Source organism: Cucurbita maxima, unplaced genomic scaffold (genome assembly GCF_002738345.1).
Source record: "Cucurbita maxima cultivar Rimu unplaced genomic scaffold, Cmax_1.0 Cma_Scf00004, whole genome shotgun sequence".
Taxonomy (NCBI): domain Eukaryota; kingdom Viridiplantae; phylum Streptophyta; class Magnoliopsida; order Cucurbitales; family Cucurbitaceae; genus Cucurbita; species Cucurbita maxima.
The window spans coordinates 4,811,650-4,836,642 of NW_019272020.1; the positions used below are offsets into that span (position 1 = coordinate 4,811,650).

The 24,993-nt window shown below is 35.6% G+C and overlaps 5 protein-coding genes across 8 annotated transcripts; 3 read left to right on the forward strand and 2 right to left on the reverse strand.

Annotated features, from left to right (window-relative positions):
• Nucleotides 1-447: 447 nt before the first annotated feature.
• On the reverse strand, nucleotides 448-4,477 carry LOC111478540 (ras-related protein RABE1a). 3 transcript variants are annotated; one of them, XM_023122847.1, is made up of 9 exons: nucleotides 4,353-4,477; nucleotides 4,103-4,227; nucleotides 3,511-3,583; nucleotides 3,324-3,424; nucleotides 2,074-2,139; nucleotides 1,741-1,838; nucleotides 1,596-1,658; nucleotides 1,423-1,515; nucleotides 448-742 (listed from the first exon to the last, which is right to left on the reverse strand). In XM_023122847.1, exons 2-9 carry the CDS (start codon nucleotides 4,173-4,175, stop codon nucleotides 659-661), a joined length of 651 nt encoding a protein of 216 aa, XP_022978615.1. In that variant the 5' UTR covers nucleotides 4,176-4,227; nucleotides 4,353-4,477; the 3' UTR covers nucleotides 448-658. The 3 variants fall into 3 exon arrangements, with proteins under 3 accessions (XP_022978615.1, XP_022978617.1, XP_022978616.1); XM_023122849.1 differs by having other exon boundaries at nucleotides 4,103-4,175; nucleotides 4,353-4,469; XM_023122848.1 differs by having other exon boundaries at nucleotides 4,103-4,214; nucleotides 4,353-4,452.
• Nucleotides 4,478-7,463: 2,986 nt separating this feature from the next.
• LOC111478396 (soluble inorganic pyrophosphatase 4) lies at nucleotides 7,464-11,095 on the forward strand. The gene is made up of 9 exons (XM_023122628.1): nucleotides 7,464-7,645; nucleotides 9,173-9,308; nucleotides 9,410-9,438; nucleotides 9,728-9,793; nucleotides 9,872-9,979; nucleotides 10,069-10,134; nucleotides 10,206-10,326; nucleotides 10,456-10,537; nucleotides 10,640-11,095. The coding sequence occupies exons 2-9, from the start codon at nucleotides 9,182-9,184 to the stop codon at nucleotides 10,680-10,682; spliced, it is 642 nt and encodes a 213-aa protein (XP_022978396.1). The 5' UTR covers nucleotides 7,464-7,645; nucleotides 9,173-9,181; the 3' UTR covers nucleotides 10,683-11,095.
• Nucleotides 11,096-14,057: 2,962 nt separating this feature from the next.
• Nucleotides 14,058-16,083, forward strand: LOC111478768 (actin-depolymerizing factor 1-like). The gene is made up of 3 exons (XM_023123212.1): nucleotides 14,058-14,256; nucleotides 15,268-15,533; nucleotides 15,604-16,083. The coding sequence occupies exons 1-3, from the start codon at nucleotides 14,254-14,256 to the stop codon at nucleotides 15,755-15,757; spliced, it is 423 nt and encodes a 140-aa protein (XP_022978980.1). The 5' UTR covers nucleotides 14,058-14,253; the 3' UTR covers nucleotides 15,758-16,083.
• An 821-nt stretch (nucleotides 16,084-16,904) lies between these two features.
• Nucleotides 16,905-19,391, forward strand: LOC111478408 (pentatricopeptide repeat-containing protein At3g53700, chloroplastic-like). Of its 2 annotated transcripts, XM_023122642.1 has the most exons (2): nucleotides 16,905-17,715; nucleotides 17,800-19,391. In XM_023122642.1, the coding sequence occupies exons 1-2, from the start codon at nucleotides 17,062-17,064 to the stop codon at nucleotides 19,360-19,362; spliced, it is 2,217 nt and encodes a 738-aa protein (XP_022978410.1). In that variant the 5' UTR covers nucleotides 16,905-17,061; the 3' UTR covers nucleotides 19,363-19,391. The 2 variants fall into 2 exon arrangements, with proteins under 2 accessions (XP_022978410.1, XP_022978409.1); XM_023122641.1 differs by having other exon boundaries at nucleotides 16,905-19,391.
• Nucleotides 19,392-20,039: 648 nt separating this feature from the next.
• Nucleotides 20,040-23,259, reverse strand: LOC111478742 (cation/H(+) antiporter 20-like). Its single transcript, XM_023123173.1, has 4 exons — nucleotides 22,962-23,259; nucleotides 21,859-22,884; nucleotides 20,630-21,565; nucleotides 20,040-20,532 (listed from the first exon to the last, which is right to left on the reverse strand). Exons 1-4 carry the CDS (start codon nucleotides 23,139-23,141, stop codon nucleotides 20,143-20,145), a joined length of 2,532 nt encoding a protein of 843 aa, XP_022978941.1. The 5' UTR covers nucleotides 23,142-23,259; the 3' UTR covers nucleotides 20,040-20,142.
• Nucleotides 23,260-24,993: the final 1,734 nt, after the last annotated feature.

The window sequence follows — 24,993 nt, forward strand, 5'->3', positions numbered from 1 at the left end:
TCCCAGCCAATTTCTACAGTGATTCCAGGCTATTCCAAAACAAGAAAGTGTGTGGTGCGGAAGAGGAAAACATGGATGTTATGCAAATGTAATAAGATAGGGACAATAGCACCTGCTGTGATGAGGTGGACCAGTTTCATTCGCCGGCAATCATATGAGCTCGCCATTGGCCGAGAATGAGAGACCGCGTGTGCTCACTGTGCGCATTAAGCAAAGCTGCGAGAACAAGCTAAAGCACAGGTATTGGACTAAGAGGCTAATAGAAATTAATGTCCTGGAGAAAACAGAGACAGATGACAGAAGTAAAAGCAGCAGCTCAAGGCTTACTCGAGGAGCGTGGTCATCCAACAGTAATCACCACAGAGCAAGCCTTTCATTTCAAATATGACCTGCTATTTCTTTACCAAGCTGGATCAAATAAAGTTTGATGAAGAATGAAGTCGGCTGTTTGTAGAAAATCAACTAATATATAATTAATTTCTCAAATAAGGATATCTGTCTGTTGTCATTCACACTCAGATTAGCACAAGTTGGGAAAAAAATATGATAATGAAAACTGATACAAGCAGCACTGATATAGTTGTAGCAGGACCCATCGATAGTTTCCACAAATGGTTCCTTAAGAATGTACCCTTGAGATCCCATCGACGTAACTTGCTTAAGAACCGCAGCATGCTGATCTTTGAGCAGCTTGAGCAGCCCCTGCACCCTGATCTGGTTGATTAATCTTGATTGTCTGAGGCTGCGACATCCAAAAGTAGAGTATATATCAATCACATGGAAAGAATGCCACTTAATTAAAGCATGTACTAAGCAAACTTATAAAATCACAAGGCACTATAAAACACAAACACATCAGTGAAAAAAAAAAATATATGAAGCAAACGAGAAAGTAATGCAATTGGCGGGATACTTTTTTACCCAGAAAACAATAATTAAGGGTCTATTTGATAGGAAATCCAAAAATAGAAATTTGAAAACAAGATATGCAAAGAAACATAGTTGTATTTTCATGTTTTCAAATATGCGTTGGGCAGCAAACTTAGAAATTGGATTCTAATTTAAGCAAGTTTTCAAAATGTGTTTGATATAGCACTAGATATTAGGTTGAATATAAATAACTATTAATTAATTTATGAAAATGTTTTATGTTAAAAATTTTGCATAATTATTATTTTACAATATCATATAATTTATAATTATCATACATATTTTAATTTACCAAAAAATAAATTGAGTTGATAACATGAAATGCTATATTTATTTAACTTTTGATTTTTTGTAATATAAATCTGTATTTTAAATTTTCAAATTCAAAATCTAGATACATTGAAAACATAAAAATATTGTTTTCGGAATTCGCACTACTCTGATCACAGAAACCGAAAGCAGTTTTCAACCTAGTGATTTAAGAGTCTATACCTCGGCTTTTGAATCAGTATCAGCGAGTCTTTGTTTAATATCTCTAGCTATTGAGAAGAAAACTTCTTCCACGTTTAAGTTCGTCTTAGCACTCTGTAAAACACAAGATCTTTAGAATAGAATGTCCACCAGACATGATATCATAATTTTCCAAGCCAAGATGTGTAACTCACAGTCTCAAAGAACTTGATGCCATATTCATCTGCAAGAGCTTGGCCCTTTGAGGTGGGAACAGCCTGAAAAAACATCCTCGTCAAAAACATGTCACCTGAAAAATACAGACAGGAAAACCGATAGAGAGAAAAAGAGAGAGGGTACCCTTTTGCTCTCATCCATGTCAGCTTTGTTACCGACCAGAATTTTGTTAACATTGTCTGAAGCATGTTGTTCAATGTTACGAATCCAGTTCCTAATGTCTGCAGAAAGAAATCAGCTTAGTTCATAATGCTTGGAGAAGCTAAGAAGATTCATCGTCTACAGAGATTTATTCCCAAAATAAAACTTCAATACATGGAGTGGCACTGAGAAAAGATAAAAGCATCTTTTCAAATATCATAGTGAAGATAGACGGATATATAGAATCGTAGACTCAAAATAGATACTCCAAAAGATAATAACAATTGAAGCCAAAAGAGGGTAGGGAAACATTACTGTTAAAGGAGGACTCATCAGTTACATCGTACACAAGCAAAATACCCATGGCTCCACGATAGTAAGCTGCAGAGGATAAAAAAGCGCAGAATCAGTTAAACTTGGGGGAAAATCCAAAAAATAAACCTGAGCTATATGGGTTTACGTATCCCAAAACTTGAAAAACTGTTGCAATTAAGTCCTATCACTTAAAAATCTACAAGTGGCAGCTCAAAAAATGCACAAATCATTTCTAAGTTACAGAGGTTCTTATATTTAAATCCTTGAGAACTTAGAATTTGTGCGACTATACTCCACTTTTATATCCAAGAAAATTTGCGAAACTAAAATATTATTTTAAATCTGAGAACTAAAATACCATTGATAATTGGACAATCTAAATCATACTTAATGTGCAGTGTATACTTGAAAATAATTATTAATTTACCAAAGAAAGAAAATTGTAACAATAAAATAGAGTTAAATAACTAATTAATCAAGGTCCCATTCGTTTTTTTGGATTGGCTCCATCAAAGAGTGTGGTCTATAGAATTGGCATAAGTCGTCAAAGAATGAGCAATGAGTTATAAAGTAGGAAGTTGTCCACCACTCTCATATCGAGCATACTTATCAACCACCCAAATCAAGAACAATTGGCTGGACTCTTACATGGGCTATGAAGATCTTATGAGATAGGTAAGGCAATGGTTAAATTATACAAATTCAGTCAAAAACATTGGAATAAGGTAAGAGGCACGGCATCAATGTTATAGTTCAAATGCTTTCAATTTATTTGAGCCCATATGACAATGGTGGTTTTTGCATTTTTTTTTTCTTAAACCTAAAATATCAAATGTTTATCTATTTATTTGAGCCCATATGACAATGGGACCTCAAAAACTAAAATTTGTTCGACAGCAAACTAATCAAAATACCTAATAAGAAAGGATCCAAATTTAACAGTTCCTTTTTTTTAACAAAAAATTCAAATGGAGTGGGAATTTGAACCTCAAACCTATTGTAAGGGAGGTTTCAATTAACTTGACCAATTGAGCAACAAAGTAGGTACAAGTCAATTGATAAACATGTTTGATCCTATAAACTTGGAGATGTCAAATACTGATAAAAGATATCGAGACCTTTTAGTCCAACCTAAGAAATTTTTTAAAGAATAACACATATGCCTAGGCCACTATCCTAGAAACGTCAACCACCTCGTGCACATCACAACAGCAGCACAAGATAATAAATTACGAACTTTAGACACTAACCAGTAGTAATTGTTCTGAACCGCTCCTGTCCAGCAGTATCCCAAATTTGTAGCTTGATCCTTTTTCCATCCAGCTCTATGGTCCTTATCTTAAAATCAATGCTGTCGAAGAACGTTCAGCATACTCAATCAAGAATAATGTGGGAAAACCACATACTCATACAAGTTGTAGTTTAACAAGCACCTACCCAATGGTTGTGATGAAACTTGTAGTAAAGGAACCATCCGAGAAACGCAAGAGAAGGCAACTCTTCCCCACACCTGGAAAGGTTATATCAAACCATGAAGAAATACTCCATTCCAGACAAATATAAAATTTGCAGCATATGCGCTCGCAATGAAATGCAAGAACCACGCGGATTCAAAAAATATTGAAGCAACGTCATCAAACACCATTTGACATTATCAAACCAAATTACAACCTATTTTAAATGTAATCCAACAGTAGCTATCTTAGATAGAGCCAATGTCCTAAAGGATCCTTAGAAAAATCCAGCAAAATGCGTTACGCATATGATGCAAATACGAAGTCAACAAGAAATAAATTCCAAACATTCCAAGAAATGCCAGGCTCAAACAAGTACTAAAATGCAGATTTTACCGTAAATCTAGAAAAATATTGATAATGGTCACGAATCAAAGATTATTAAATTAAACAATTTACTATCCGAGTAGCTCAACGGTGGAAGAACAACTAAATCGAGAAGATCAAATATAAAATCTAAAAAAAACGGAGATAGAAATGGAATAATGAGGTGAAAGAGTGAGAAATTCACATACCGCTATCACCGATCAGGAGGAGCTTTATGAGATAATCATAATCGGCTCGAGCCCTTGCTGGTGGAGCAGCCATCTATGGAATAAAATCGCAAGGGAGACTAGAAATCAAACCCTAGAGAGAAATACTGGAACAAAAGTTAAAGATGACACACCAAAGAAAAGGAAACAAATCTAAGAACAGAAACCAAACAGAAAATTGATTTCGTTTAATTTCTATAATTTTCTCTTTTTTTTTTTAATTTAAAATTACCAGATCAAAGGAGAATGGATGAATTTAAGATCTGAGACAAAGTAGAGAGGAGAACAGAAGAGGGAAATCGTCTCGTGTAACGCCAGCACTGGGCGGCCGTTGAAATTTTAGACTCGGCAAGGGTCTCTATGCGAGCGGGTGCACGTATTATACGGTGTACAAAACGCCTTAGCCGTTGGATTAAAATAACATCGAGTTCTCGGTTGATCCAACGGATGATAGTGAGAAAACGATAGAGAAAGGAACTTGAGAGACGACGTCGTTTTCTAAGTAGCTTCATTTTTCCCGCAAACAGGTGAAATCGCGATTGCATACGGCATACGCGTGTCAACTTCAAATGAGCAAATTTTGATAAGACTTGAGGATAATTTTTATTTTTTATTTCTTATTTCTTTTTTAATTTTGAAAATATTAAATAAGATTATTTCGAATTTGTAATAATATTAATAATAAATTAGGGCGGGACGACTTTAGAATTCTTCCCATTTATCTGTTATTAATATACGATAATAAAAGAGGCATTTTTATTTTCCAACGTGTCATTTGACGCAAGTTATTAAATATCTCAACCTATCAAAACTAACAATTAATATATATATATATATATATATTATCATAATTAATATATATTACACTGGGTTCAAAAATACCTTTTCATAAAATATAATGATTTAATCTTAATTAATAATTATTTACTTTCAATCTTATAATAATTTATTAATTTCTAAACTGTAAGGATACAGAGTCTTTCTCGATCAAGGTTCCAAATTTTGGAAATAAATATTGTAATTTTTACAATTTTGAATTTTGTAATAATAACAAAATATTTTAACTTAAAATTGCAATTTATATATTAAGTTAATAAATGTTAATGCATTATTGTTATATCTAACTTAATTCACTAAATAAAAGTTGACTAGTGATATATACGAGATGAATAATGATTATTTGCTGTATTTGTGATATACACGAAGTAAATAATGATTACTTACTGCATTTGAAAAATATAAAAATGGTTGCTAAATTTACAATATGGTATTTTGTTATGTCTTCTAGTGTCCTTCTCACACCTAATCTTAACTTATTATATATATATATATATATATATATATATATATATATATATATATATATATATATATTTTAAAAATATAATAAGAGACGACGCCGTTTTTCTAGTAATTGTTAGTTCACTCATCCGTTGTTGGTGGATGAGATATTAAAAGATATTTACATTTTTTTATTACAAAAAGATATATAAAAAGAACGTCAACAATATTTTTATTTTTTAGTTTTTAGTTTTTTTTTTCTAACAATATTTTAAAAATAAAATAAAATAAAAACTTGTTTTTTATTTAAATATTTTCTAAAAATTCTAAATAGGAAGAACCATTGTAAATACTAGATGAAAAATTAATTATACAAATTTTAAAATTCGAACTATTATCAAACAAAACCTTAAAATTCTAATGTTTGTTTAGTTGATTAAACTCGTTCATCCTTAAACGTCGAAAATCAAACCTAAATTACTAAAGTTTCCAATCCTTTAATTAGAATATGGATCATTTTGTACCAAATGCCCTAAAAACCATTAGTTCTTAAGAACAATGGCATATTTAGGGCACGAATTTGAAATATACACCTTGCATTTGGACTTTGTTGACTTTTGGAGGGCTCGAGTCAACACATGTATTTTTCGTGTTAGTCTATTCTGCCAAATCGAAAAATATAATAAATAAAATCCTCTTATATAAGTTAATAACACATAAAAATATAATTTTTGTTATCAAATAAAAACATAAACTAATATTTTGTTTGATAGGTAAGATGAACGGTTCGACGTGATATGGCCCACCGTCTTACTTTCTTTCCGAAATAGGTTAAATCAAACATGTGATACGATAAAGCTTAGCCCACATTAGGTGCATAAAGATTCAAATAATTGCATCATCTACGAGGACCAGCAAGCCACACAAATCTTTTGTTTTTTTTGAATTTTTAGTCACTCCCTTCCCTTATTTCTTTCATTTATGTCTGTCCATTTTGACGCTATTTCGTAAAATATGTCACGAGAATAATGTCACAACGAGTTCAATAACTATAACACAAATTAAAGTTTACTACAATAAATAAATTTAAGAAATTTGAAAAAATAATATATGTTAATAAGTACTTAGACTCAAAAAAAATATATATTGTTGGATAAGTAATAAATATATGTTAAAAAAAAAAACAATTATAAATTGGTTTGCAAAGGATTCACGTGGAAAAATCAATTATTTAAAATTGAATTATTCTAATTTAAAAGTCGGTGTCGGAGGAGACGTCCATTGTCGCCTAAACAACCGCCGATTGCCAGCTTAGTTTTTATGCGATTGTACCTCTGCACACGTGTGACCGTCCACCGAAGCACCGTCAATTTTTTATTTTTTTTATAAATATAATAAAAAGATTGAATTACATATTTATATTTTGCTTTTAAAATTTTTAATTGTCATTGGATATTATAGTTAATTTATTTATTTTGATTTATTCGTGGAATGTAGATATTTTATATAGCTGAGTCATGCCTATATTCATATTGATTTTGATTAATGTAATATAAATATAATATTTTATTTTTTGAGTCCATTTTTGGTAACTCAGTAATAAGATATTAATTACAATAATCTATATTTAGTAATTGTTGAACTTATATTAAAATTTAAAATATTTAATAAAATAAAACGAAGGAAAAAAAGACCGAGAAAATGGGAAGAAAAAGAGATAAAAAGGATGAATTTTTAACCAAACACGTCATAATGACTCCCCACCTTATCAGCTTGGCTAACGATAAGATAACGGTAACGCCATTAGATCAACCCAATCAAACCGCACCGAATGGGCGTTAATTAAGAAAAGGAAACTCCGTCTCCGTTTTCTTAGTGGGTCCCAGCTGACTCACCGGAAGGAAATGACGTGTACTGACTCACAAACAGCAACACGATAGACTTGCTTCCCCGAATATACGCATTTTTCCTTTTATTTATTTATTATTCTTTTAATTTTAATTTTTTTAATGCGCTAAAAGAAACCGGAGGATTTTCACTTTTGTCTGCTCTCGCCCCTCTCTCTTCGCTTTCGTTTCCTTTAAAATGGTGTAAGAGGAAGAGAGCGGGAACGTGTAACGTACAGCTCCTCATTGCTTTCTCTGGTGCAGAGCATTTCTTGCTGTTTCTTCCTTCATCCTCAATCTCTTGCATTGAGATCTGCGATTCGGTTTTTGCTCTCCATTTCTCCTCTGAAGCTTTCAGGTTCGATTTTGGAGCTCCAGATCTTTGATCTCTCGAGCTTTCAGTTTCGGTTTCTTGTTTTTTGGTTTTTGTTTTATCAGTTTTTGTTTCTGGATATCTCTGCGTTCATGGAGATCCACTCTGGAAGGTGCTTTGAATCTTGTTTGTTTTATATTATCTGTTTCCTATTCTGCTTTTTCTTGTCAGTATTTTTTTGGAGTTACGGAGCGGATGGGTGATTTTGACTGTGCTTGGAACTATATTGTGATTTATGAATCTATTTTCTATGAAAGATGTCTGTCTTCATTCTACATCATTTACATGGCAGATGCTGTTATGTTAGATCCAGGAGATCGTTGTTTGTTTAGATTTTTTTGCTCTAATTTATTGCCGTTAATCTGCTTATGAAAGCATTGTGAATCTGTGGTTATAAGAGGCGTTGTGACGAAAACGTTGATTTCTGTTCCTCGGTTACATGCCTACCCGAATAAAGAGGCAGAGATGTGGAAACTAAAGAGAACGAAAGCAGATAGTCCAAAAGAGAGACGTGGGTAGAGAGAAGAGAAAATGAATTCATGCGTGAACGCTTGACGGATATTTTTTGTATCTCGAAGTTATGAATATTGATATGGATGATGTGGACGTAGTAGTCTAGTCAAGAAACATGCGGTCTTTGGATCTGTCGTTTCTAATCTCTTTCTAAAATCAATATTTGAGACCTATCTTATTCCTTTGGGCAATGTCAATTTTCACATGCGTTTTGTTAAAATATGTGAAGTTGATGGAATTGTTGTTGATGTTTTGGTTATCGACCAATGACAATCGTGATGATGCCCATTAGTTTCTGAATCGGAACAACCAGTGTCTGCATTTGTGAATGTATAAAATCTGCGAAGAAGAACATATGACTGCCTATTCTGTGTTGCTTTTGAGTGCCTCTGCCTGGACTTTTGTTTTGGTCGTTCTTTTCACAGTTATAGATCCTGATTTCTTACCCATGAAAGTGCAAGTTGATGTTGCAGTTTTTGTTAATACTCTATTCTTCTCTGATTAGAGTATGTTGACTGGTTGAATCTGACAAACCTGTGGCAAAGTACGAGAAATACGGTGCAATTGTCTTTGCTTTCCAAAGTTGTACAGGCTGCATGAGCTCTTGGATTGCATTTGATGTTTAATGTTTTAAATGGGCACTTGCGAGAGCTCCATACATATATTAGAGATTGATCTTTTCCTTGCACCATTTTCTTTCATATGCCAGTCAGTTGTTTTTAGATATGTTCAGTCTTAATTTTAACTTTATTCATTTATCTATTTATGATAAGGTTCAGTATAACCTTGATGACGTAAGGTTCTTGTTACATCCTTTAGGCATAAATTTTCCCTTTTGTGATTGTAATAGTCCTATTAAGTATTGATGTGAAATAATTTTGAAAGATTTGGGCCTTGGTTAATATGCTTGGAAGTGTGTATTTTATAGTGTCTTGCGATACCCTCAAATTAAACTTTCTTTTGAGAGTAGATGTTCTGATTAGCTGCTTTCACTTCCAGCTTGCTGTTATGGCTCCTTCAAATGGAACAACAATCAATGCTCGTCCTTCTCCATACCCACCACTGAATGAGAGAATACTTTCATCAATGACTAGGAGATCTGTTGCTGCACATCCTTGGCATGATCTTGAAATAGGTATGCGTTATACCTCACTGTCATTTATTGTACCTTTTATGTGGAGGAGATTTTATAGCTAGAATGATCTACTAATAAACAAATTTTTAATTCTATTTCAGGACCTGATGCTCCAAAGATTTTCAACTGTGTAAGGATGCTGTTCTGAATTCCATAATATCATATATGGTTTTTTTTTAAAGATGGTTGTATTAGATGTGATATAAGTTCATGATAATGCCATCAGGTTTGAACCATAGTAACTTTTTATAGTCGCGGATTGATGTTGTTCAAGTTGGCGGATGAGTATTCTTAATTGTTATCCTATTTTCTTCTTTATATATTAGCACTTCAGCTACTTGGAATTTTGAATTTTCACCAAAATTTTAACGATGAATGTTGATGCATAAATTGAATCTTGATTAATTTTCATCATGCAGGTGGTTGAAATAGGAAAAGGAAGCAAAGTGAAGTATGAACTTGACAAAAAAACTGGTCTGATTAAGGTAATTATAAGCTAATCACTTGTTTTTGTGGTGGATTTTATCTTTCATCAGTTGGATAAAAGGCCCATGTTTATTCAGGTTGATCGGATTCTGTACTCATCTGTTGTGTACCCACATAACTATGGCTTCATTCCGCGGACTCTTTGCGAGGACAACGATCCCATAGATGTCTTGGTCATCATGCAGGTACAACAACAATTAATTGTTTAATGAAAGTTGTATTTTTAATAATATCGGCGCACATCTTACCTGATGTTGTTCTGAAATATTTCCAGGAGCCAGTTCTTCCTGGATGTTTTCTGAGGGCTAAGGCAATAGGCCTTATGCCTATGATTGACCAGGTAACTCCTCTCGAATAAATGCTATCTTTTGTTCTTAAATAAAAGAGAGTTCTAATCATTAATTAACTCAGGGTGAAAAAGATGACAAGATTATAGCTGTTTGTGCCGACGATCCCGAATATCGTCACTACAACGACATCAAGGAGCTCCCACCGCATCGATTGGCTGAGATTCGCCGCTTCTTTGAAGACTGTATCCTAAAAATTAGTTTGATCATTTCTAACACCATCAGCGAAAACCAACTTACAGTGTCATCTTAATCGATCGTCCCTAAATCTTTTTATTCTCAACTTGTAATGTTTCCTTGACAAACCAATTCAGACAAGAAGAATGAGAACAAAGAGGTAGCTGTGAATGACTTTCTGCCAGCCGCTGAGGCCTTCAACGCCGTCCAACACTCAATGTAAGCAATGGTTACTCTAATTTTCCCTTATCTATAATTTGCCGGTACCAATAGCCAGCTTAGATCTGATGAAGGATTGTATTTGTTCTGTTTTTTATGCAGGGACCTCTATGCAGACTACATAGTGGAGAGCTTGAGGCGGTAGGTGTCCGCCAAGCAATTGGCACCCGTGATTGCATTCATATCACACACATTGGGAAAGTCTTCATTGAAATGGTTTTGTTTCTAAGGCAAGATTTTCCTGTCTGTGGTTTGTTAATATGCTTTCATACTTGAATTTACATCGTATTATGTTTGGGAAACGATAATACCATTAAATGGTTGTATCGAGAATTGGATCGAAATGTTACACAGTGATCGTACAAGCGTACAAGCGTTAGGGTAATGGCTATATTTTTTGATTTTTTTTCTTTTTTTGAAAAGTCTATTGTAATGAATCTACACTTCTACTGTACTAGACCTGGTGGGATCCATGATCATTGTTCCTTATCGGGTCTTTTTTGCTTTTTGTTCCCGACACAGGAGCAATGATACCGACTTCAAGTGATTCTCTTTATATGTGCATGTGTTTCTTAGTATAAACTAATAAATTAAATTTTAAGTTTGCATTTCCTTTTGTTTAAATTAATAAAAATGTCCCAAACTTTGTACTTTGCCAACAAAATGTACTTGAATTTTTAAAAATTTTAAAAAATGAAATAGTTTAAAAAAGGCTTCCCGGAGCTTCTCATCTGTTGGAATGGGACTTTCCAAAACAGATCAAACAGTTCATCATGGTTCGTGTTTAAGATGGGTCATCGATTCTCAAGCCGTAGTGGAATGAGATAGGAGATGATTGTAGTCAATTCACTGGAACGAGAAAATAATTTAATTTATAAAATAAGAAAAAGATGCATAAACCACCTAAGAAAAAAAAGAGGAATACCGCACATCCTTAAGAGGTGTACATTTAAGGGGTGTTGGTGATTTTGCTTAATTAAACAAAACTAATGCAGTGCTCGTTGGAAATTAGGTGAGTTTTTTGGTAACATTCCGTGGGTGTTGGTAAGTTTTTGGGTAATATTCAAGTGGGTGTTGGTGATTTTGGAAATTAGGTGTGTTTTTGGGTAACATTCAAATAGGTGTTGGTGATTTTGCCTAATTAAACAAAACTAGTGTAGTGCACGTCGAAAAACAAAGAATGATTTCTAACTCTTCTATTACCTTCAATTCTCTCCGCAATATGGAACTAATTAAAGTATTAAAGAGGATTTCATTGTTTCATCTCTTCCCCAAATAAGAGAACAACTATGTATGTAAAGTAGCTAATTAAACACGCATGTGAATCATTAACAACTCTTTAATAAACTAAAATTATACAGTCAACCTACTTAAACTATATAAAACTCTCTCGTCTCTCCTATAAAGTTCTTTTCAAATAAACCGAATTAATCAGAAGAACCCACATCTTAATCATATAAAATTGATAGAATAAGAAAAAAGAGGAAGGGAATAGAGAGTTATCCAACATTGTTGTTGTTCAGTTCCGTTCCCTTGAACTCTCACGTCCACCTCTTTGCCCTAATCTATCATTCTTGGTCTTCTCTTCCTTCTGCCGTCAACAGTGGCTGGATTAGGGTTTTTCTTTTTCTTCTCAGGTTTCACAGCTTCAAAGCAACTGAGAGGCTCTGCTGTCTAATCCGATTTTTCTCTCCCAAAGTGTGGCTCCCCTTCTTAGTCTTCTTTTTCCTTTTATATTGAACCTGAGCTGAAAAGAATAAGTTAGTTCACATAAGATGTTTATATTGGATAGTCAATGACACACTTAGACGGTTGATTTGGATTTAAAATTTTCATGTCATCCCTATTTGTTTCAAATTTGCTACTCCATCATGGTTCAACATAAATGTTTGAAATAATGTCTGAAATTTTGTCACATAACTCAATTAGATGTACAATTAAGATCGATTTATGTCAAATTATATTCTTTTCTTGGACCAATTTCATGCTAACTAATTACAACATTAACTACAAAAAGATTTTATATTACTTTGAAAGTTATCAATCTTCAACCGTATAGACTAGCTTTAGAAGAATTCAAGCTTCATGTTCATTTTTCGCCCAGCTTTGTGGCTACGTTGGACCATAGGCAAGGTTTGTATTCGCCAATCGAACATCGTCTATGCAAAATCAAAGGTTGTTCGGTCACACACGTTATTCGTGCGTATTTAACCGTCGCGACGCAACGTCGCATCTCATTATCATCTCGATTTTCAACAATATAACATCGTTTCGCTTCCAGATGTTATTCCATGTCTAGAGACACATCTAACTATTTTAACTTATTCAGACATATATGTTTGTAAACTAACCCATGTATCAATCACACTTGTTTATTTCATATATGTGTAATCAAATCTAAATTTTCTGCCTATAAATTTGTTTTATTTTGAAACAAATTTTAAAATTTAAAATTTAAAATGACAATATATTTTGATAATTTAGATATATAATATTTAATAATAGGGGATAGCGTTAGTTTGACGCGGCGATAGAGCGGGAGTGGGCCCACTGAATTTATTAAATTATATTTTTCAAAATTCTCAAACAAATTAATTAAATAAAGGTTGGAGTCGACAGAAAGTATCCAAAACTTCTTAATATTGTCAACGCCCAATAAATATCTAAACCGGCGCCTGAGCCACTGCTCAATTGGCTCAGCCGCCGAATAATATATATACCACAAAATTATACGAAGACCAAAATATATACTTTTTTAATTAAATTACAGTTATAATTATTTAGTGCGTGAATTTTAAAAAATATCTATTATTTCTTTAATTTTTTCAATTTTGATATAAATAATTTCATACTAATAAATTTCAAAACTTTCAATTTTATATTTTTAATAAATCATATTTGATATTCTTAATATTCACGAGTCTACTAATTATATTTATAAATCTTAATTAATTTGGTAGTTTATGATTTTTTAAAATTTTTATATTTAATTGTTATTTCATATAAATTAATAGACGTAAAATTTAAAATTTTAATTTTTTTTAAAGATTAAACTCATAATTTAATTTTAATTTTAATTCTTCTCAATTTTATTTTTTCTAATTTAAATCTTTGTTCTAATTTTTTTTAAAGAAATATCTAATAATTCTCCATAAACTTTCAATAATGTGTTTATAAATTCTTGAATTTTTTTTAAAATATTTAATATAATTTATATTGAATTTTTAAATTTGTATCTATAGATTTTTTTACTAATTACATTTTAAAAAATTAGGCTCTTATTAAACACATAATTAAAATTTAAAATTTTACTAAACATAAAATTTGAACTTATTAAAAATAAATAAATTTAGAGATATATTAGATTAAAAAAAAAAGTTTGAGGTTGTATTATTTATTATTTAAAATTTAAGGGACCTAAAAATTAAAAAAAAAAAAAAATAGAAAAGGTTGTGAAGTTGAAGTTTAACCTGGCTTTTTCTTGGAGCCGACTTCAAGAAAAGGAAGAGAAGCTCATCATCGTTTCCAACAGGGTTTTTGCAGTTTACACCAACACGATACGCTCCTCTGTTATTTGAATCACTGCCCACCATAATTACCATTCCCAACCACCCAATATAACCTTTCCCCCGCATTCACTCATTCATTCCTCTCTTCTCTTCATTCTTCGATTTCACTGTTGTTTGAGTTCTTCCGCAAGCATCCAAGGAGAGAAAATGGTAACACTTCGATTCATTTGCTTCATTTTTGGCTTCCCAAGTGTTTGATTAAATGACCTGTTCTGTTTCTGGGGAAGTTCTGGGAAATTGCTGGAATGGGTTTCTGGGAAATGTGGTTTTGTTGATTAGCTTCTCTTTTGGTTCTATTTGGTGTTTGATCTGTGGTTCTGACTTGACTGGAATTATTTGAATGTGTTTGGATTGGGTTGATTTATAATAATAGTTCATGAATTGTTTTGGTGTGTAATGTTTTGTTCTGAGATCTTGGGATATGATCTGGTTTGTGTTGGAATGATTTTATGTTTGTAACTATTGGATGGTTTAGTTTTATGATCGGTCGAGCTAGAGAATTTCCATCTGGTTCTGTATCCATTGCTCTTATCTAAATTATCTCTTGTGATGAACAGGGGTCCTCCTTTTAGTATTTTACTTCTCCCCTCCCCCCTTTAGATTCAATCCTCCTTTCAAAGTTGTATGGAGTTTTGTTGTTGCAATGAGCACTCAGTAGATATTCTCTGTTTTGACTCGTTACATATTTTTGTCAGTCTTGTTAGGGAAAGGTTTCCACACTCTTATAAGAATGCTTTCTTTCCCTTTCTAACCTATCACAATCCACACCCTTATGTATTGCGATATGTAATGGGCTAAAGCGGATAATATCTATTGGCGGTGGGCTTGAGTTGTTACATGAAGTGTATGTGTTTTGGGTGTCAATCAACCTTCTATGCGTAACGGGCTAAACCGGATAATATCTACTAGCAGTGGGCTGAAGTTGTTGCTAGTGTGTTTTGAGTGTCAATCAATCTTCTTACCTATAGGTAATGGGTGGGCTTGAGTTAGAATTGTTACATGAATGTGTGTGTTTTGTGTGACAGTCAACCTTCTCTTTTATTGCAAAATCTTGTCTTCAAGTTAGAGGATACTTTAAAAGGTGATCAAATATTACAAACTTAGCTTAGTTCTTACAACCCAAAATATGTTCATAAAAATATACTTTCATGAATCTGGTAGGCCAATGCAGCATCAGGAATGGCTGTGAATGATGAATGCAAGTTAAAGTTTCTAGAGCTCAAGACAAAAAGAACTCATCGTTTCATTATCTTTAAGATCGAGGAGAAGCTAAAGCAAGTAGTTGTGGAGAAACTTGGTGGGCCTAGCCAAAGTTACGAGGATTTTGCTGCTAGTCTTCCTACCGATGAGTGTCGTTATGCTGTCTATGATTTCGACTTTGTCACGGAAGAAAATTGCCAAAAAAGCAGAATCTTCTTCATTGCATGGTAATGACAATTCTTAACCATTCAATGATTGCATACTTCATCTTATCACTGATTGAATTGTTAAATGAAGGTCTCCTGATAATTCAAGAGTCAGAAGCAAGATGATCTATGCAAGCTCCAAGGACAGATTTAAGAGAGAGCTTGATGGAATACAAGTGGAGCTGCAAGCAACCGATCCGACCGAGATGGGTCTCGACGTAATTCGAAGCCGTGCTGGAATATAAGCCTTCAAAAACGAATCGAAATGTTTAAAGATTTCACTGGAAATCTTCTGTTCTACTTGAACAAGTATGAATCTGTGTGTCATCTGGTATGTCTTTTAACTTGTTATGCAAAACCTTCTGTCTTGAGTGACCATTTAGAGTCTGATACCTATGAAGCTAATAGCTTGTGAGGGGTTAGCTGAGACCTTATGCTAATTTCATCTTTGTTTTTTTCAGTTTTTGTTTGGATTGCTGGCTTTACATTCTTTCCTTAACCCAACATTATCCTCTTTACTTTTGGGTTTATTGTTGTTTTCTTTGTAAGTTGGTAGAAATTGATTGCTTGATTCTTTGTTCTAATGCTCGGGTGCCTGCGTTCGCGTTCGCGTTCGTTCTTGCTGCATTTGTGCTAGTTGGAAGTGATTTAGGTCTGGTTGGATGACTATTTGGTTTTCTGAATCAACACTACTACTTTCATGTGTAAGTTTCACTATTTTGTTTCAAAAATCAAAGAGACCCTAGTCGGAGTAGGGCGGGAAAGCCCAAAGAAAACCATATCTTCTAGCATTGGGCTTGGACGATTATAAATGGTATCAAAGTTGGTCATCTGACAATGCGAGACTCTGGTCTAAGTAAAGCTAGACTCTCTCCATAGTGGACACGTTTTAAAATCTTGAGAGTCCATAGTAAACACATTTTAAAATCTTGAGGGTAAGTTAGAAGGGAAAACCTATAGAGAACAATGGACTCTCTTTAGTGTGAACACGTTTTAAAACCTCGAGTGAGTCCAAAAAGAAAAGCTCACAAAGGACAATATCTATTAACGTAGGCTTTGGCTGTTAGTTACATGACTGATGCCCTATCGAGTTCGAAAGTCTAAAAATTACTTAATTTTTGTCGTAAAAAAATTGACATAAATCGTTTAACATTCTGTTATGAATGAACAATAGAATTGGAATCAGAATCAAGAAATGTGTATTCTGATATTCATATGCTTTAAATAGGATATTAAACTAATTAAATATTAAAAATAAAATAAAATATACTCATAAATAAAAGATTAAGATATAATATATATATAACATCTCACATTTATTTCATAAATAATTAGATTTCATAAATAATATATTTTCTAATGAATTCTTTAAAAATAAAGTGGGATATTTAACCTAAAAATCATTCGGGAATTCAACCGGATCAAGCAGTTCCATCACAGATTCGCAGTATCATCTTCCCTGAGAGACCCACTTCGTCTTCGCCGGCGAGGGTTCGATAGCTCTCCGGCATCTTCACGGTAACGGCGAACCTCCTCAAAATTTGACCCAATGGCTTTCACTTGTGTTAAGTGTTATCCATGGCCTCTCCCGCACGCTCCCCTCTCTTTTTCCTCTAAACCCATCTCCAATTCCTCCATCTTCTTTTCTGCGTCAGTTTCTGATCACCTCGCCTCCACTTCTTCGTCCAATAGTGTTTCATGTTCACCAAATGTTCATCATCTTCCTCCTGATTTCACTCCGAAGCAGCTTATCGAGACCCTTCGTCGCCAGAGGGATGAAGTGGCGGCCCTTCGCGTATTCAATTGGGCTTCGAAGCAGCCCAACTTCGTGCCTAGTTCGTCGTTCTACAAGGAGATTCTTCGCAAGCTTGGAAAGGCAGGATCATTCGAGTACATGAGGTGCGTCTTGGAGGAAATGAAGCTCATTGGCTGTGAGGTGGATAGAGGTATTTTCTTGATTTTTGTTAAGAGTTATGCAAAATTTGAGCTGTATGATGAAGTTATGGGTATTGTTAAAGAAATGGAGGATGAATATAGGATAAAACCAGATACCTGTTTCTATAATGTATTGTTGAATGTTCTTGTGGATGGCAGCAAGCTTAAACTTGTGGAATCTGCGCATTCTAGCATGGTTAGAAGACGAATTAGGCATGATATTTCAACGTTTAATATTTTGATAAAAGCCCTTTGCAAGGCTCATCAGGTTAGGCCTGCCATTTTGATGATGGAAGAGATGCCGAGTTATGGCTTGTCTCCTGATGAGACCACATTCACAACTATAATGCAGGGGTTCATTGAAGAGGGAAATTTGGATGGTGCACTGAGAATTAAAGAACATATGGTAGAATATGGGTGCCTCTGTACTGATATCACTGTTAATGTCTTGATTAATGGGTTCTGCAAACAGGGTAGAATTGATCAAGCCTTGAGTTTTATTCAAGAATCTGAAAATGAAGGATTTCGTCCCGACCAGTTTACATATAATACTCTCGTGAATGGTTTGTGCAAGGTGGGTTGTGCTAAGCACGCAATGGAAGTCGTAGATGCAATGCTTTTAGGAGGATTTGATCCTGATACATATACATACAACTCTCTGATTTCTGGACTGTGTAAGCTAGGTGAAATTGATGAGGCTGCTAAGATTCTGGATCATATGGTTTCAAGGGACTGCTCCCCAAATGCTGTCACCTACAATACTATAATTAGCTCATTGTGTAAGACGAAACGAGTTGAAGAGGCCACGGAAATAGCTTGTTTTCTCTCGAGAAAGGGAGTTTTACCAGATGTTTGTACATTCAATTTTTTGATACAGGGTCTCTGCTTGTCTAACAATCACAGGAATGCTATGGAGCTTTTCGAGGAAATGAAGGGTAAAGGATCTCAACCAGATGAGCTTACGTACAATATGTTGATTGACAGTCTTTGTTCGAGTGGCAAACCGGAGGAAGCTTTAAAACTTTTAAAAGAAATGGAGTCGAGTGGCTGTGCACATAATGTCGTTATCTATAATACATTAATTGATGGGTTTTGTAAGAACAAGAGGATTGAAGAAGCAGAGGAGATATTTGATGAGATGGAACTTCAAGGGATTTCTAGGAATTCAGTGACCTACAACACTCTTATTGATGGTCTTTGTAAAAGCAGGAGGATGGCGGATGCTGCTCATTTAATGGACCAAATGATAATGGAGGGCTTGAAGCTTGATAAATTCACCTACAATTCATTCCTCACTCACTTTTGCAAGACTGGGGACATTCAAAAGGCATCAGATATAGTTGAAACCATGACCTTAAGTGGATGTAATCCCGACATCGTCACGTACGGGACCCTTATTAGTGGTCTCTGTAAGGCAGGAAGACTTCAGGTTGCGAGTCGGCTTCTCCGATCAATTCAGATGAAAGGGATGGTTCTTACACCACAAGCCTATAATCCTGTTATCCAAGCATTGTTCAAGCGGAACAGAACTCATGAAGCCATGAGACTTGTCAGAGAGATGTTAGAGAAGGCTGATCCTCCAGATTCATTAACGTATAAGATTGTTTATCGTGGTCTCTGCAATGGCGGAGGGTCGATCGGGGAAGCCGTGGACTTCACGATCGAGATTATAGAGAAAGGTAATATACCTGAATTCTCATCATTTGTTATGTTGGCTGAAGGTCTGTGTAGTTTAGCGATGGAGGACACCCTTGTAAAGCTTGTGGATATGATAATGGAGGAAGCTAGATTCTCAAAGAGTGAGATTTCGAGGATAAGGGGTTACCTTAAAATCAGAAAATTTCATGATGCATTGTCCACTCTTGGAGGTATCTTGGAGGACCTGTACCCCATAAAAACGTATCGTGGAAGATGAGAATGAAGTGTTGTAATTTGTATGAACTAGAACTAAAAACATGATGAGATTATTAGAGACTCAGACAGTCAAGAAAGTAACCCCTTGTTCTTTTTGGGTTTCTCCCAAAGTTTTAAAATGCGTCTCTTGGGAAGAGATTTCCACACTCTTAGGGAGCTTAGTGGCCACACCGCACGATGTCTAACTTTATACCATTTGTAAATGTCCAAGTCCTATTGTTCTTTTTGGGGTTTCCCGCAAGGTTTTAAAACGTGTCGAGGTTTTCACACCCTTAGGGGGCCCAACGGCCTCGTTGGCAACCGCCTGGTATCTAGCTATATACATTTGTAACCGTTTAAGCCTTATTGTTCTTTTTTAGCTTTCCTGTAAGGTTTTAAAAGAGTAGGAGGTTTCCACAATCTTAGGGGGCTCAGCATGCTTGGTGTTTAGCTATCTATAAGTTTCCACAATTTTAGGCCACAATCTTAGGGGGCTTAGCATGCATGTTTAGCTCTTTACTGTCTATAACAGCACAAGTGGAATATTGCCCAAAACTCTTTACTATTTGTAATAGTCCAAGCTCACCGCTAGCAAATATTGTCATTTTTGGACTTTTCTTTCAAGAACTATTCTTCAAGGTTTTAAAATACGTATATGAGAGAGTGGTTTACACACCTTTTTCAAAATTACGTATACAAAGAGATTGAAATAATAATATGTTATCTTTTCTATCAAAGGAAGAACAAACCGATACAATTAACTTCCAAATATAATGTAACAAAGTTGAAGACACTTATGATATTATACATTAGTTGAAGCTCCATCGGTTGCCAAAGGCTGTTCATTCTTACTCGATTCTGCTATCTTCAAAACCGGAGCTTCTTCTGCATGACCACCTCCTCCATGTTGTTGAATTACTAGTATTGATGATACTATTCCCCTACCAGAGCTGGCTAGTATGTCCCCTACTGGCCCCAACTCTGCGTGCTCGGCCGGTCGGTCCGCTAGTTTCACCACCATGCTGGAGGGAACCCGACCCTTCCCGACCACAACTAGGTCGTAACCACCTTCCTTTCCGATGGCCACCACCCCTTCGACTATCATGTTCGTGTTGCTGGCCTCCTTCTCTGTGAACTCAACTGTTGCATCCCATTTGCTTCTGAATTCCGTTAGTGCTACATCATCTAGCTCCTGCTTACCAATTCATAACATTTACGTTAATGTATGAGTTTGAAATGACTTTTTAAGTGCTTTTATATATATATTTTTTGAAGAAATAAAAATGTACCTTTTCTTTTTCCCGGTTGATTGGAGCTGTGGAGAAGCTATAATGGTTGTCGCCAGATTTGGAATGCATGGGGCGCAAAATGACGTTGCTACCCTCAAACCCATTCGATGGCGACGGCCGGAACCTTACCACCGTGACCTTCACCGCCGGATGCTCCGCCATCAGGCCACCCAACTCCAGCGCCTCCCGGTCATCGGGCCCACCAAAAAACACGATACAAACCCTTTGGGCCACACCAACAATGGGCCCAGGCCCAAACGTATGAACCGTATTGGCCCCAAATCCACGGTCCACAAGAACCGCCACGGAGCAAGGCGCATTCTTCAGAACCCGTTGGTTCACAACTCTCCAGCCATGGCCCACATTCTCCTCCTCTTCCTTGCCGTCGCCGTCAAATACCCTCCAATTCCGATGGAATGGCAAGATGATCATCGTGACCCTCTTCTCGTTCGCCACGTGGCAGATATCCTCATGCATAGTGGCCAAGGAAGAGACAGCGGTAGTGGGGCGGACCTTAACCCGACCCAGTTGGCTGTAGGCCTGAAAGGCAGCAGCCATCTGGTCGCGCCACTCACCGGCCTTCCGGAACCTGGCGAAGAAAGGAAAGCCGTTTTTGCGGGCGCGTTGGACCATCATGATGGACGAAGACCGCTCGGTGAGCTCGACCAGGTGCATCACGAAGAGTTTGAGTGACGAGTTTTTTGTGCTGCGAGTTGCTTCGGTCAGACCCATGAGGGACGGCACATTGCCAGAGCTGTGGAGACAGGCTAGGATCCGAAGCTCGTCGTCGGCCGAGAGGTCATGGAGTTTCCGATGGGTTCGCGAGGTGGAGCCGCCGCGTGCTGGCTTGTAAACCGCCATCACGGTGGGGGTAGTGATGAATGTTGTGAACAGTGCCATTAACACTAAAATGGCGAAGATTTCGTCGTTCAAAACCTGTGTGTTTAATCCATTAATTATTATTAGCTGTTTTCTCACAAAGTATAGTAATATACTTTGTTCAAAGATTTTGAAGAAGGAGACGAGCCTCACAAATGGTGTAATTTGTTTGAGGGCTCCATAAAAAGTGTCTAGCCTTACAAATAGTGTACCGGCTCTAGATAAATGAGTCAAGCCTTATAAAGAGTGCTCAAGATAAAGGAATTGAGCCTCCGATTAATATCATACCATTGTGACGTTTCTTTCTGATTCGTAAAATTTTTTATTAAATTATTTTTTTTCAAACTAACCTTTTTCTCTTTGCCAATATTGAGAACAATCAATTCAACCAGGCCTTTAGTGTTCATAAGAAGCCCCAACGCCAACGCCTCTCTCGCCGGGATCAGAAACGCCATCGCCGCCACAAATGTGGCCAGAATCTTACCGGCGCACGCAGTGGAGATAACTAACGCCAGCAGCCCCCACGCTCTGCCCCCTTTAATCTTAGCCACGTCCGTCTTCAATCCACTGGAAGCAAAATACAGAGGAAGAAGAAGACCCGACACAAAATCTTCAATCCTCTCAATCAATCTCTCCGCAAACCTTCCCCCTTTCGGAATCGTTAATCCAAACACAAAACCCCCAAAAATCGAATGAATTCCGATCAAATCCGTCACGAATCCCGACACCAACACCCCCACTAACGTCAAACAGATATACGCGTCGCCCAGAGCATCGTGCTCGTACGAACACCGCCGCACAACCCATTTCATTCCGGGACGAATAACCACCATCATGAAAACGACATACCCACCTCCGGAAAGTAGGACCCACACGGACACCAACGGACTCTTTTGGGCCCCACCTTCGCCGTTACCGGCGAGAGCCACCGCAAGTGCGAGGAGAATCCAAGCGGCGATGTCGTTGAACGCAGCAGCAGCCATGGCGGTTTCGCCGACTTGGGTAGTGAGGAGCTTAAGCTCAGCTAAAATGCGAGCAAGAACAGGGAAGGCAGTGATGGACAAGGCGACACCCATGAATACAATGAATTGACCATAGCCGACTTTGTCAACGCCGTCTACGGTTTTGCGGAGGATGAAGGCTACTCCGATACCGGAGAGGAAGGGGACAGAGATTCCAGCGAGGGCGATTCCGAAAGCCCTCCGACCGCTCCGACGAATGGAGGACAAATCGAGTTCGAGTCCGACGAGGAACAGGAAGAACAATAAACCGATGCTGGCAACGGATTCGAGAATCGGAGTGCTCCATTGAGGGAAAATCCGGTGCAAATAAGCTTTGTTTCGGCCGAGCGCCGACGGACCCAGAAGAATCCCACCCTGAAATTAAAAAATTAAAAGAACCCATTAACGAAATCAAAAGAGTTGCAGAAACAGAGCATTGGAGAAGAACTTACGACGATTTCGGCGATGACTTTGGGCTGCCGGAGAGGTTTGAGGAGGAGAGCGAGTAGGCGGGAGAGGAGGAGAATGAGGACGGACTGAAGGATTAAGAGAGGGAAAGCGAAGTGCAGGGGGTTGTCGCCTTGCCAGACGCCATTTGAGGCGATTTTGATGGAGGTTATGTTCACGCTCATCGTGTTTCTGGGCTCTGCGAATCTTCTTTTCTTTTTTTTTTTTCTTTTTAAGAATTAAATTTTGGAAATTCAAACGCTAAGAGAATGGTAGTCTGAAATGGATAGCTACTTATAGAACAGCTTCAAACCCAAAATACCTTAAATGCACCTCCCTATCTCCTTCCTACTTCAATTGGGTTTGGCTGTTACTTATTTTATAGCTAAATTACCATTTTAGTACCCTTTTTTTTCTTCCTAATTTTGAATTTTGAAAATTTTCAATTTTATTTTTGTTTTTAATTTTTGTTATGTGCCCCTTTATCCCCGAACCAAAATGACCTTTGCTCCTTTGTGCTAACAAACACTCGGTAAGATTCCATATTAAATGGAGAGAGAAACCATTACAAATTATGACCTAAAGGAAATAGATTGTGAGATCTCATAGGTTGTTAGGATATTGTCTCCTTAAGGGATAGATTAGACCTCAGCTAGAGAGGGGAAGGAAGTATTGTTTATATGGGTATGTAAACCTCCAGCAGTATAAGTGTTCTAAACTTCTTGAGTGGAAGCCCTATTTATCTATACATATTTAAAATTTTATTAAATTTATATTTATTTAGTTACCCGTCTCTATAAAAACTTTTAGATTTCTATTGGTTTAACTTTTGAATTTTCGAAAATATCGAACTGTTTCTTAAACTTTTAACTTTGTATCTAATAGGTCTCTCAATTTTTTTTTTTTTTTTTTTTTTTTATGTTTAGAGTAACTGACTTAGCAATTTGATATTTTTTTTTTTTTTACAATTCACGGATCTAATGAACCTAAAAAAAAACATTTTTAAAGTTTGAAAATCTATTATACAACATAATTTTTAAAATTACATAGATTTAGAAATTTTATCAACCTAACGGGTCATGGTCACGTGATGTAAAAGATGAGGTAAGTAAAATAAATATTGGTAGGCTAATAAATCATGCCTATTACAAAAGCAAATGTACCAAGTTTCTAATGAGCTTGAAGTAGATAAGGTGTGATGACTAGGATGGTTATGAAATTAAATTAAATCAAGATAAGGTTAACCCATAATTAAAAAATTAATTTCCTACATCAACTTTAATTTATTGAAATATGTTAATGCTTACTTTAATTGTAAATAAATGTATGATTTAATTTTCGTGATTTATTTAATATAAATATATTACTATTATTTACTAGTTTATATAATTAAAATATTTATAAAAAAAAAAAAAAATCAACTTCCTCCTCAATAAGAAATTTGAGTTTTAAGGATAAATAAAAATTAGTTTTATGGTTTTTTTTTTCTTAAATTCTTAAATTATTTTATTTAGACCTTTAAACTTTTAAAATATATATTTTATTTTAACAAAAAAACAAATAGATGTTCATAATAATAGATCAATATTTTTTTTAATAATTATTTTATATGTTTAGGGCTCAAATTAATTAATTAAAAAATTATTTTCTTTTTGTAAAAGGGATGAGTAGAGGAAAGAGTTCACATGCATGTGCATTGAAAGAGAACCTTGACTGCATTTTTATTATCACGAGAACTATGCAAAAGTTGAGTTAAAAGACTGTAACGTCTCGGTATCTCTTATAACACGATTGTATTTGTTCTTAAGAGCCACATCGTACTGGAAGGGATTCCACTCTAATACCATTTGTAACGCCTCAAGTCCATAATTCATATAAGGATTTAGAATTTGAATTCGACGTTTGATATTCCTGAGATTCTCTTGCATCTCCTACAACATGAACATTTTTAATATGTAACCCAACGTAACATTGTTCTAAGCTAAGGACACTTAACTTTTGAGTTATAATGAGTGAGCCACCGAAAAATAAAGTACA

Excerpts from the sequence above, each read along its gene's own strand:
- LOC111478768 (XM_023123212.1), top strand. Across the intron at positions 15,534-15,603 it reads AGAATCTTCTTCATTGCATG|GTCTCCTGATAATTCAAGAG; the intron begins GTAATGACAATT and ends TGTTAAATGAAG.
- LOC111478396 (XM_023122628.1), top strand. The coding sequence starts at position 9,182 with ATGGCTCCTTCAAATGGAACAACAATCAATGCTCGTCCTTCTCCATAC. Across the intron at positions 10,135-10,205 it reads TTATGCCTATGATTGACCAG|GGTGAAAAAGATGACAAGAT; the intron begins GTAACTCCTCTC and ends TAATTAACTCAG. Across the intron at positions 10,538-10,639 it reads AACGCCGTCCAACACTCAAT|GGACCTCTATGCAGACTACA; the intron begins GTAAGCAATGGT and ends TTTTTTATGCAG.
- LOC111478408 (XM_023122641.1), top strand. The coding sequence starts at position 17,062 with ATGGCTTTCACTTGTGTTAAGTGTTATCCATGGCCTCTCCCGCACGCT.
- LOC111478540 (XM_023122847.1), bottom strand. The coding sequence starts at position 4,175 with ATGGCTGCTCCACCAGCAAGGGCTCGAGCCGATTATGATTATCTCATA. Across the intron at positions 3,584-4,102 it reads CCTCCTGATCGGTGATAGCG|GTGTGGGGAAGAGTTGCCTT; the intron begins GTATGTGAATTT and ends TAACCTTTCCAG. Across the intron at positions 1,839-2,073 it reads TGATGAGTCCTCCTTTAACA|ACATTAGGAACTGGATTCGT; the intron begins GTAATGTTTCCC and ends TTCTTTCTGCAG.
- LOC111478742 (XM_023123173.1), bottom strand. The coding sequence starts at position 23,141 with ATGAGCGTGAACATAACCTCCATCAAAATCGCCTCAAATGGCGTCTGG. Across the intron at positions 22,885-22,961 it reads AAGTCATCGCCGAAATCGTC|GGTGGGATTCTTCTGGGTCC; the intron begins GTAAGTTCTTCT and ends TTTTAATTTCAG. Across the intron at positions 21,566-21,858 it reads ATATTGGCAAAGAGAAAAAG|GTTTTGAACGACGAAATCTT; the intron begins GTTAGTTTGAAA and ends TTAAACACACAG.